The sequence below is a fragment of the Ranitomeya imitator genome, chromosome 5, assembly GCF_032444005.1.
Source record: "Ranitomeya imitator isolate aRanImi1 chromosome 5, aRanImi1.pri, whole genome shotgun sequence".
Lineage (NCBI taxonomy): Eukaryota > Metazoa > Chordata > Amphibia > Anura > Dendrobatidae > Ranitomeya > Ranitomeya imitator.
Window position 1 is genome coordinate 126,511,580 of NC_091286.1, and position 12,076 is coordinate 126,523,655.

Below are 12,076 nucleotides of genomic sequence, written 5' to 3' on the forward strand. Positions count from 1 at the left end.
CAAACTGCTCCAATTCTCTCCTATTTGAAGGTTGCCTTTTACCAACAACAATTTTGAGATCTCTCCACAGGTGTTCAATGGGATGTAGATCTTTATTCATTGCTGACCACTTCATAACTCTCCAGTGCTTTGTCTCCATCAATTTCTCAGTGCTTATTGAAGTATGTTTGGGGTGATTGTCCTGCTGGAAGACCCATGACCTACGACACCAACCCTCTCCCGGAACAGATCAAGGTTCAGGGGCCTTTATATATCTAGAGTTACTCATTGGTTCCTCCTTCAGTCATTCATTTTCATCTAACTTTTGTAGGTTGCCCATAAGCTAGAAGTTGCCATTGTGAGCGTTGTCCTCTTAGAAGAGGTGATGATAAAGTGTATGTCCAGCTGCAGAGCGCCTGTTGTGTTGGTGCTTCATATTTATTGGTATATGCACGCTTCACGTTTGTGTTACTATACTCTGTGATTTAGGCATTTAGCCCTTGTGCACTTCATTATATGTCATCGATGTACCGCTCTCACATTTCTGTGTCATCTGTACTATGCTCCACACCCCAGTCCTCTGGTTCTCTTTGTCAGCTTTTCCACCTTTATTAGTTTGTTTTTATGTTTTTTTTAATGACAGTATATCTAATAAAATTACTGTTTAATCCTGGTGTAGAGTATAGTATTTGTTTCTCAGTCTATAATCTGAGTTATTTTGGGCCATGAACTGTGAGTGGCCTACTTTTCTTATTTGTAGGTTTTTTTTATTCCCTGTATATTCAGGGGAGAATGTTGCCAATCCTTTTTTTTTTTTTTTTTTTAAAGGGTTTCTCTAGAGTTGGGCAAAAAGACGTGCAAGAACCCAGTCTAACGGCAAAGTTGTTAACCCCTTAGCGACCGCCGATACGCCTTTTAACGGCGGCCGCTAAGGGTACTTAAACCACAGCGCCGTTAATTAACGGCGCTGTGGAAAAAGTGAATAGCGCCCCCCAGAGTCGGATTTTCTCTGGGGTCTCGGCTGCCGGGGGTAGCCGAGACCCCAGAGAACATGATTCGGGGGGTTTTTAACCGACCCCGCATTTGCGATCGCCGGTAATTAACAGTTTACCGGCGATCGCAAAAAAAAACAAAAAAACGCGATCTCTTTTTAATTTCTCTGTCCTCCGAAGTGATCGCACATCGGAGGACAGAAAAAAGGGGTCCCAGGTAGCCCCCCAATACTCACCTATCTCCCCCGATGCTCCTCGTGTCTCCCGGTGGGCGCCGCCATCTTCAAAATGGCGGGCGCAGTGCGCCCGCCGGCCGGCACCAGGAGAATCTTTGGGGTCTCGGCTGCTGGGGGTAGCCGAGACCCCAAAGAACATGATCGGGGTCGGTTTTACCGACCCCTGTTTTGCGATCGCCGGTAATTAACTATTTACCGGCGACCGCAAAAAAAAAAAAAGTAAAGTGTAATTCTCTGTCCTCTGATGTGATCGCACATCAGAGGACAGAGAAATAGGGGGATTCGGGGACCCTAGCATACTCACCTGTGTCCCTGGGTCCTCCTGCTGCTCCTCCTGGCTGCCGGGGAAAAGAAAATGGCGGGCGCATGCGCAGTGCGCCCGCCATCTGTCTCCATCTGCTGGCCGGCAGGAGAACAGCAGTTGGGGCTAAAATTAGGGGTAGGGTTAGGGCTGGGTTAGGGGTAGGGCTAGGGGTAGGGTTAGGGCTAAATTTAGGGTTAGGTTTGGGGCTAAATTTAGGGTTAGGCTTCTTTCACACTTACGTCGGTACGGGGCCGTCGCAATGCGTCGGCCCGACATACCGACGCACGTTGTGAAAATTGTGCACAACGTGGGCAGCGGATGTAGGTTTTTCAACGCAGCCGCTGCCCAATCTATGTCCTGGGGAGGAGGGGGCGGAGTTACGGCAACGCATGCGCGGTCAGAAATGGCGGATGCGACGTACAAAAAAACGTTTCATTGGACTTTTTTTGTGCCGACGGTCTGCCAAAACACAACTGATCCAGTGCACGACGGACGCGACGTGTGGCCATCCGTCACGATCCGTCGGCAATACAAGTCTATGGGCAAAAAACGCATCCTGCGGGCACATTTGCAGGATCCGTTTCTTGTCCAAAACTACGGATTGCGACGGATGCCAAACGACGCAAGTGTGAAAGTAGCCTTAGGGCTAGGGTTAGGGTTGGGGCTAAAGTTAGGGCTAGGGTTGGGGCTAAAGTTAGGGTTAGAGTTGGGATTAGGGTTAGGGTTTGGATTAGGGTTGGTATTAGGGTTAGGGTTGGCATTAGGGTTACGCTTGGGATTAGGGTTAGGTTTGGGATTAGGGTTAAGGTTAGGGTTGTGATTAGGGGTGTATTGGGATTAGGGTTAGGTTTGAGGTTAGGGTTGAGATTAGGATTAGGGGTGTGTTGGATTTAGGGTTTTGATTAGGGTTATGGTTAGGGTTGACATTAGGGTTGTTTTTGGGTAAGGGTTGTGATTATCGTTAGGGTTAGTGATTAGGATTATGGATCAGGTTGGGATTAGGGTTAGGGGTGTGTTGGAGTTGGGTTGGAGCTAGAATTGGGGGGTTTCCACTGTTTAGGTACATCAGGGGGTCTCCAAACACGACAGCCAATTTTGCGCTCAAAAAGTCAAATGGTGCTTCCTCCCTTCTGAGCTCTGCCGTGCGCCCAAACAGTGGGTTACCCCCACATATGGGGCATCAGCGTACTCGGGATAAATTGGACAATAACTTTTGGGGTCCAATTTCTCTCGTTATTCTTGTGAAAATAAAAACTTGGGGGCTACAAAATCTTTTTTGTGGAAAAATATATATATATTTTTTTTATGACTCTGCATTATAAACTTCTGTGAAGCACTTGGGCATTCAAAGTTCTCACCACACATCTATATAAGTTCCTTGGGGGGTCTAGTTTCCAAAATGGGGTCACTTGTGGAGGGTTTCTACTGGTTAGGTACATCAGGGGCTCTGCAAACGCAACATAATGCCCACAGACCATTCTATCAAAGTCTGCATTCCAAAACGGCGCTCCTTCCTTCCAAGCTCTGCCGTGCGCCTAAACAGTGGTTTACCCCCACATATGGGGTACCAGCATACTCAGGACAAATTGGACAACAACTTTTGGGGTCCAATTTTTCTTGTTACCCTTGTGAAAATAAAAACTTGGGGGCTAAAAAATCTTTTTTGTGGAAAAAAAAATATTTTTTATTTTCACGACTCTGCATTATAAACTTCTGTGAAGCACTTGGGCATTCAAAGTTCTCACCACACATCTAGATAAGTTCCTTAAGGGGTCTAGTTTCCAAAATGGTGTCACTTGTGGGGGGTTTCCACTGTTTAGGCACATCAGGGGCTCTCCAAACACGACATGGCGTCGAATCTCAATTCCAGCCAATTCTACATTGAAAAAGTAAAACGGCGCTCCTTCACTTCCAAGCTCTGCGGTGCACCCAAACAGTGGTTTACCCTCACATATGGGGTATCGACGTATTCAGGAAAAATCACACAACAACTTTTGTTGTCTAATTTCTCCTGTTACCCTTGTGAAAATAAGATTTTGTGGGCGAAAAGATCATTTTTGTGTAAACAAAAGCGATTTTATTATTTTCACGGCTCTACGTTATAAACTTCTGTGAAGCACTTGGGGGTTCAAAGTGCTCACCACACATCTAGATAAGTTCCTTAACCCCTCTGTGACCTTAGACGTACTATCCCGTCGAGGTGCCCTGGGCTTATCTGACCCTGGACGGGATAGTACGTCATAGCCGATCGGCCGCGCTCACGGGGGGAGCGCGGCCGGGTGTCAGCTGCTTATCGCAGCTGACATCCGGCACTATGTGCCAGGAGCGGTCACGGACCGCCCCCGGCACATTAACCCCTGGCACACCGCGATCAAAGATGATCGCGATGTGCCGGCGGTGCAGGGAAGCACCGCGCAGGGAGGGGGCTCCCTGCGGGCTTCCCTGAGCCCCCCGCAGCAACGCGATGTGATCGCGTTGCTGCGAGGGTCTCCTCACCTCCCTCCCTGCTCGAGCCCCGGATCCAAGATGGCCGCGGATCCGGGTCCTGCAGGGAGGGAGGTGGCTTCACAGAGCCTGCTCAGAGCAGGCACTGTGAAGGCTGCAGCGCTGCATGTCAGATCAGTGATCTGACAGAGTGCTGTGCAAACTGTCAGATCACTGATCTGTGATGTCCCCCCCTGGGACAAAGTAAAAAAGTAAAAAAAAAATTTTCCAAATGTGTAAAAAAAATAAAAAAAAATATTCCAAAATAATGAAAAAAAAAAAAAAAATATTATTCCCATAAATACATTTCTTCATCTAAATAAAAAAAAAAAAACAATAAAAGTACACATATTTAGTATCGCCGCGTCCGTAACGACCCGACCTATAAAACTGTCCCACTAGTTAACCCCTTCAGTAAACACCGTAAGAAAAAAAAAAAAAAAACGAGGCAAAAAACAACGCTTTATTATCATACCGCCGAACAAAAAGTGGAATAACACGCGATCAAAAGGACAGATATAAATAACCATGGTACCGCTGAAAGCGTCATATTGTCCCGCAAAAAAAGAGCCGCCATACAGCATCATCAGCAAAAAAATAAAAAAGTTATAGTCCTGAGAATAAAGCGATGCAAAAATAATTATTTTTTCTGTAAAATAGTTTTTATCGTATAAAAGCACCAAACCATAAAAAAATGATATAAATGAGGTATCGCTGTAATCGTACTGACCCGAAGAATAAAACTGATTTATCAATTTTACCAAACGCGGAACGGTATAAACGCCTCCCCCAATAGAAATTCATGAATAGCTGGCTTTTGGTCATTCTTCCTCACAAAAATCGGAATAAAAAGCGATAAAAAAATGTCACGTGCCCAAAAATGTTTTCAATAAAAACGTCAACTCGTCCCGCAAAAAACAAGACCTCACATGACTCTGTGGACCAAAATATGGAAAAATTATAGCTCTCAAAATGTGGTATTGCAAAAAATATTTTTTGCAATAAAAAGGGTCTTTCAGTGTGTGACGGCTGCCAATCATAAAAATCCGCTAAAAAACTCGCTATAAAAGTAAATCAAACCCCCCTTCATCACCCCTTAGTTAGGGAAAAATAAAAAAAAATGTATTTATTTCCATTTTCCCATTAGGGCTAGGATTAGGGTTAGGGCTAGGGTTAGGGCTAGGGTTAGGGCTAGGGTTAGGGCTAGGGTTAGGGCTAGGGCTAGGGTTAGGGCTAGGGTTAGGGCTAGGGTTAAGGTTAGGGTTAGGGCTAGGGTTAGGGCTAGGGTTAGGGCTAGGGTTAGGGCTAGGGTTAGGGCTAGGGTTAGGGTTGGGGCTACAGTTAGGGTTGGGGCTAAAGTTAGGGTTAGGGTTTAGATTACATTTACAGTTGGGAATAGGGTTGGGATTAGGGTTAGGGGTGTGTCAGGGTTAGAGGTGTGGTTAGGGTTACCGTTGGAATTAGGGTTAGGGGTGTGTTTAGATTAGGGTTTCAGTTATAATTGGGGGGTTTCCACTGTTTCGGCACATCAGGGGCTCTCCAAACACGACATGGCGTCCGATCTCAATTCCAGCCAATTCTGCGTTGAAAAAGTAAAACAGTGCTCCTTCCCTTCCGAGCTCTCCTGTGTGCCCAAACAGGGGTTTACCCCAACATATGGGGTATCAGCGTACTCAGGACAAATTGGACAACAACTTTTGTGGACCAATTTCTCCTGTTACCCTTGGGAAAATACAAAACTGGGGGCTAAAAAATAATTTTTGTGGGAAAACAAAAAGATTTTTTATTTTCACGGCTCTGCGTTATAAACTGTAGTGAAACACTTGGGGGTTCAAAGTTCTCACAACACATCTAGATAAGTTCATTGAGGGGTCTAGTTTCCAATATGGGGTCACTTGTGGGGGGTTTCTACTGTTTAGGTACATTAGGGGCTCTGCAAACGCAATGTGACGCCTGCAGACCAATCCATCTAAGTCTGCATTCCAAATGATGCTCCTTCCCTTCCGAGCCCTCCCATGCGCCCAAACGGTGGTTCCCCCCCACATATGGGGTATCAGCGTACTCAGGACAAATTGGACAACAACTTTTGGGGTCCAATTTCTCCTGTTACCCTAGGGAAAATACAAAACTGGGGGCTAAAAAATAATTTTTGTGGGAAAAAAATTTTGTTTTATTTTTATGGCTCTGCATTATAAACTTCTGTGAAGCCCTTGGTGGGTCAAAGTGCTCACCACACATCCAGATAAGTTCCTTAGGGGGTCTACTTTCCAAAATGGTGTCACTTGTGGGGGGTTTCAATGTTTAGGCACATCAGTGGCTCTCCAAACGCAACATGGCGTCCCATCTCAATTCCTGTCAATTTTGCATTGAAAAGTCAAACGGCGCTCCTTCCCTTCCGAGCTCTCCCATGCGCCCAAACAGTGGTTTACTGCCACATATGGGGTATCAGCGTACTCGGGACAAATTGGACAACAACTTTTGAGGTCCAATTTCTTCTCTTACCCTTGGAAAAATAAAAAATTGGGGGCAAAAATATAATTTTTGTGAAAAAATATGATTTTTTATTTTTACGGTTCTGCATTATAAACTTCTGTGAAGCACTTGGTGGGTCAAAGTGCTCACCACACCTCTAGATAAGTTCCTTAGGGGGTCTACTTTCCAAAATGGTGTCACTTGTGGGGGGTTTCAATGTTTAGGCACATCAGTGGCTCTCCAAACGCAACATGGCGTCCCATCTCAATTTCTGTCAATTTTGCATTGAAAAGTCAAACTGCGCTCCTTCCCTTCCGAGCTCTCCCATGCGCCCAAACAGTGGTTTACTGCCACATATGGGGTATCAGCGTACTCAGGACAAATTGGACAAGAACTTTTGAGGTCCAATTTCTTCTCTTACCCTTGGAAAAACAAAAAAATTGGGGGCAAAAATATAATTTTTGTGAAAAAATATGATTTTTTATTTTTACGGTTCTGCATTATAAACTTCTGTGAAGCACTTGGTGGGTCAAAGTGCTCACCACACATCCAGATAAGTTCCTTAGGGGGTCTACTTTCCAAAATGGTGTCACTTGTGGGGGGTTTCAATGTTTAGGCACATCAGTGGCTCTCCAAACGCAACATGGCGTCCCATCTCAATTCCTGTCAATTTTGCATTGAAAAGTCAAATAGCGCTCCTTCCCTTCCGAGCTCTCCCATGCGCCCAAACAGTGGTTTACTGCCACATATGGGGTATCAGCGTACTCAGGACAAATTGGACAACAACTTTTTGGGTCCAATTTCTCCTGTTACCCTTGGTAAAATAAAACAAATTGGAGCTGAAGTAAATTTTTTTGTGTAAAAAAGTTAAATGTTCATTTTTATTTAAACATTCCAAAAATTCCTATTAAACACCTGAAGAGTTAATAAACTTCTTGAATGTGGTTTTGAGCACCTTGAGGGGTGCAGTTTTTAGAATGGTGTCACACTTGGGCATTTTCTATCATATAGACCCCTCAAAATGACTTCAAATGAGACGTGGTCCCTAAAAAAAAATGGTGTTGTAAAAATGAGAAATTGCTGGTCAACTTTTAACCCTTATAACTCCCTAACAAAAAAAAAAATTGGTTCCAAAATTATGCTGATGTAAAGGAGACATGTGGGAAATGTTACTTATTAAGTATTTTGTGTGACATATCTCTGTGATTTAATTGCATAAAAATTCAAAGTTTGAAAATTGCAAAATTTTCGCCAAATTTCCGTTTTTTTCACAAATAAACGCAGGTACTATCAAAGAAATTTTACCACTATCATGAAGTACAATATGTCACGAGAAAACAATGTCAGAATCACCAGGATCCGTTGAAGCGTTTCGGAGTTATAACCTCATAAAGGGACAGTGGTCAGAATTGTAAAAATTGGCCTGGTCATTAACGTGCAAACCACCCTTGGGGGTAAAGGGGTTAAGGGGTCTAGTTTCCAAAATGGTGTCACTTGTGTGGAGTTTCCACTGTTTAGGCACATCAGGGGCTCTATAAACGTGACATGGCGTCCCATCTCAATTCCAGCCAATTCTGCATTGAAAAAGTCAAACGGCGCTCCTTCACTTCTAAGTTCTGCGGTGCGTCCAAAAAGTGGTTTACCCCCACATATGGGGTATTGGCGTATTCAGGAGAAATTGCATAACAAAATTTATGGTTACATTTCTGTTTTTACACATGCGAAAATAAAAAAAATGGTTCTGAATTAAGATGTTTGCAAAAAAAAGTTAAATGTTCATTTTTTCCTTCCACATTGTTTCAGTTCCTGTGAAGCACGTAAAGGGTTAATAAACTTCTTGAATGTGGTTTTGAGCACCTTGAGGGGTGTAGTTTTTAGAATGGTGTCACACTTCGTTATTTTCTATCATATAGACCCCTCAAAATGACTTCAAATGTGATGTGGTCCCTAAAAAAAAAATGGTGTTGTAAAAATGAGAAATTGCTGGTCAACTTTTAACCCTTATAACTCCCTAACAAAAAAAAATTTTGTTTCCAAAATTGTGCTGATGTAAAGTAGACATGTGGGAAATGTTATTTATTATCTATTTTTCGTGACATATCTCTCTGATTTAAGGGCATAAAAATACAAAGTTTGAAAATTGCAAAATTTTAAAAATTTTCGCCATATTTCCGTTTTTTTCATAAATAATCGCAAGTAATATCGAAGAAATGTTACCACTAACATGAAGTACAATATGTCACAAAAAAACAATCTCAGAATCAGCGGGATCCGTTGAAGCGTTCCAGAGTTATAACCTCATAAAGTGACAGTGGTCAGAATTGCAAAAATTGGCTCGGTCATTAAGTACCAAATTAGCTCTGTCACTAAGGGGTTAATCTGTGACTGCTGGACTATCGCCTTGCTAACCTCCTACTACCTGCCAGCCAGTGGTTTTCTAATTGGTGGCCACCACAAAGTTATTGATCCATCATGACACAACATAATGACATCACGTAATATTTAGAGAAGCTCCAGCTCCATGTAGGTGGGAGCCTGCAGCGCTCTGACAGTTACTGACTACCGATGTGGCCACTCCTGGAATCTGCACTCTCCACTGTAGGTGTGTCCTCCTAATCTGCCACTGTCAGCACTGATTGGAGAGTGGGTAGGACACACCTCCAATTAGCCACACCCACTTTTTATATCATATATTAGAGGAATCGCTAAATGAAAAGTTTAGTATTTCCACAGACCGACTAGTCTTCAAAGATGAGCTCTTTGGTATAGTATTGTTCTCTAGTCTATTGCTGTCAAAGTTGGGGGAGCCTTTTACTGCCAGAGATTTAAGGAGTTGTTCACGACTTGGACCACCTCTTTTTAAGTAAATTAGTCCCCCTTGCACAATAAAAATATATACTCTCCTCCAGTACCAGCTCCTTGCCAGTGATGACAGTGCCTGCTTTCCCAGGTTTCACATGAGCCCAGCAGCCAATCACTGACCACTATTGGAAGTAGTGGGAGATCGGCGGCAGCACAAATGCACCTGCTGATTGGCTGCAGAGCTCACATGGCATAATATCACGCGAGACCTGGTGCCGACATCAGTTTAACATCACCGAGGTGTGCGAGGACTGGGGGAGTATGTTATTTTTGTTTTACAAGGAGAATTACTTTATTTAAAAGGAGTGTTCAGGTATTGGGCAGCCCCTCTTTTATTGACATTTGATTTTTAGATATAACGTGACTTAAATACTGTCATTCTGTTTTTAACTAGACGTCGTGCCAAAAGCCTGTGGATAAGTACATTGAATATGATCCGGTCATTATTCTGATCAATGCCATGCTATGTAAAGTGCAAGCATACCGACACATCCTGTTCAATACAGCAATCAATGTAAGTTTTATGTCAAACTAATGCACATTTCATTTATTTTCATAATAGAAGTAAGTGTTCACTAGTACATAGCAATATTGTAAAATGGAAAGGCATGTCATTAACACGTGCTTATTTTAATTCTAAGCACAGTTTCTCTTCTTGTTGACTGGGTGGGACTACTGGTGTCATGCTGATTGACAGCCTGCTTCCCCCAATTAGGCAGCAGAGAGCCGGATGTCAATCAGCATGACACTGGTAGCCCCACCCTGTCAACAGGAAGAGAAACTGCTTCTCTGGCAGGGAGCAGCTGAATCTCCGGCAGGAGCAGTCAGTGACTGGTGACGGGTACAAAAGACAGGTAGTTGCCTCTATTAGCGACTACTTGCCTTTTTTTTTTTTTTTGAAGTCCCGAATATCCCCTTGAAGGTCATTGAGTTGAGGTCTGGACTTACACTTAGACTCGGCCATTGCTACGCCTTAATTTTCATTATTTTCATTTATTCTAATGTACATTTGCTGGTGTGCTTGAGATCATCGTCCAGTTGCATGACCCAGTTTCAACCAAGCTTTAGCTTTTGGATAGATAACCTCATATTTGACCCTAGAATATTTTGGTATACAGAGAAGATCATGGTCGACTCGATGACTGTAAGGTGCCTGCAAAATAAGCCCAAATTACCACCCCTCCGCCACTGTGCTTGATAATTCATATTTACTCGGACTCCCATGACAGCACGACGAGAGAGGGGATCCACCCATTAGGAAAGGAAACCTACAGATACAAAAGGGCGGTACCTCTCCCTTGCCTCAGTTGGTTTCCTGTTCCTGAGGGGACGGGTGCCTACAGACAGAAGGCCCAGGCCGGCCGGCCGATTACGGTAGCGGGGGGGTCTCCTACCTCGGCCGGTGCGGAGATCCCTGGAGACGCCACGGTGGTCCTTGCTGGACTTCACGGCAGTGGCGTTCGCAGCAGGGAGCGGAGTCCGGAGGATTTCCTGCCTCCATCAGCGTCAGCGCAGGTAAGTATTCCCATTGGTGGTGCAGCGGTATGGTGGGGCTGCGGGTGCCGGGCTCAGGCGTGTGGGTGAGCTCCCGGAGCGCTGCGCTCCATTCCCCGGCGTCCTGCACAGCTCTCAGCGCGTGCTGGAGCATTTCCGGCATTAGATGTTAGGAGATGCCTGCTAGAATACATCTCTATTACTGACACTTGGAAGAAAGATAATGCGTTGTTTTTATCTTTCCAAAACCCTAGAAAGGGACTTAGGGTATCAAAGTACACACTAGCAAAGTGGATTAGGGAGGCTATCTCTTTGGCTTACACTGCAGGTGGGGGTCCGGCTCCGCAGAATCTGAGGGCGCATTCCACCAGGGCCATGGCTACATCCTGGGCGGAAAAGTCTGGAGTATCAATCGACCAGATATGTAAGGCGGCCACATGGTCATCCCCGTCCACCTTCTTTAAGCACTATAGGTTGGATTTGGGGGCTTCCTCTGATCTCACATTCGGGTTAAGGGTGCTACAGGCCATAGTCCCTCCCTAAGGAAGCTTACATCTCTGTAATTCTCTCGTCGTGCTGTCATGGGAGTCCGAGTAAAGCATTAAGCTACTTACTGGTAGCGGAATTTCTCGGAGGCCCATGACAGCACCCTTAGTTCCCTCCCTATTCACGTGGGGGTTGCACTCCATATAAATGTATATATTTCACAATATGATACCAGTCCCAATAGATGTCTGCTATTTTTGTATATAATCTGTATATAGTGTATATTTTTGTGTACCACTAACCGCGGTAGTCCTCTCAAGACTCTGAAATACAACTGAAGCAAGGGAGAGGTACCGCCCTTTTGTATCTGTAGGTTTCCTGTTCCTAATGGGCGGATCCCCTCTCTCGTCGTGCTGTCATGGGCCTCCGAGAAATGCCGCTACCAGTAAGTAGCTTAATGCTGTTTGGTTTTCATTAAATGTAGGGCAGGGTATTCTGTCAAAACATCTCCACTTTTGCCTCGTCTGTCCAAAGGCTATTGTTCCAGAGCTCTTATAGACTTTAGCCATGCTGCCATATTCTTTTTAGAAAGAAAAAGCTTTCTATTGGCAATTCTTCCAAACAAGTCATACTTGTTCCGTTTTTGTTTTTTTGATCTGTACTGTAGTGAAATTGAAGAATTTGCATGTGTATTTCAGGTGTCTGGTAGCTGCTTTGGCTCACACTGGGTTTTCATATCAAAACAGAATAAAGTTTATTGTCCTTCA

General features: G+C 44.3%; 1 protein-coding gene across 2 annotated transcripts in view; it reads left to right on the forward strand.

Moving 5' to 3' along the window:
• ARV1 (ARV1 homolog, fatty acid homeostasis modulator) overlaps positions 1 to 12,076 on the forward strand; it is a 49,235-nt gene that overhangs the window by 12,912 nt on the left and 24,247 nt on the right. For both annotated transcript variants that reach the window (XM_069769132.1, XM_069769133.1), the window contains exon 3: positions 9,724 to 9,843. In XM_069769132.1, coding sequence (XP_069625233.1) covers positions 9,724 to 9,843 — 120 coding nt within the window. The remainder of the gene's footprint in view (positions 1 to 9,723; positions 9,844 to 12,076) is intronic.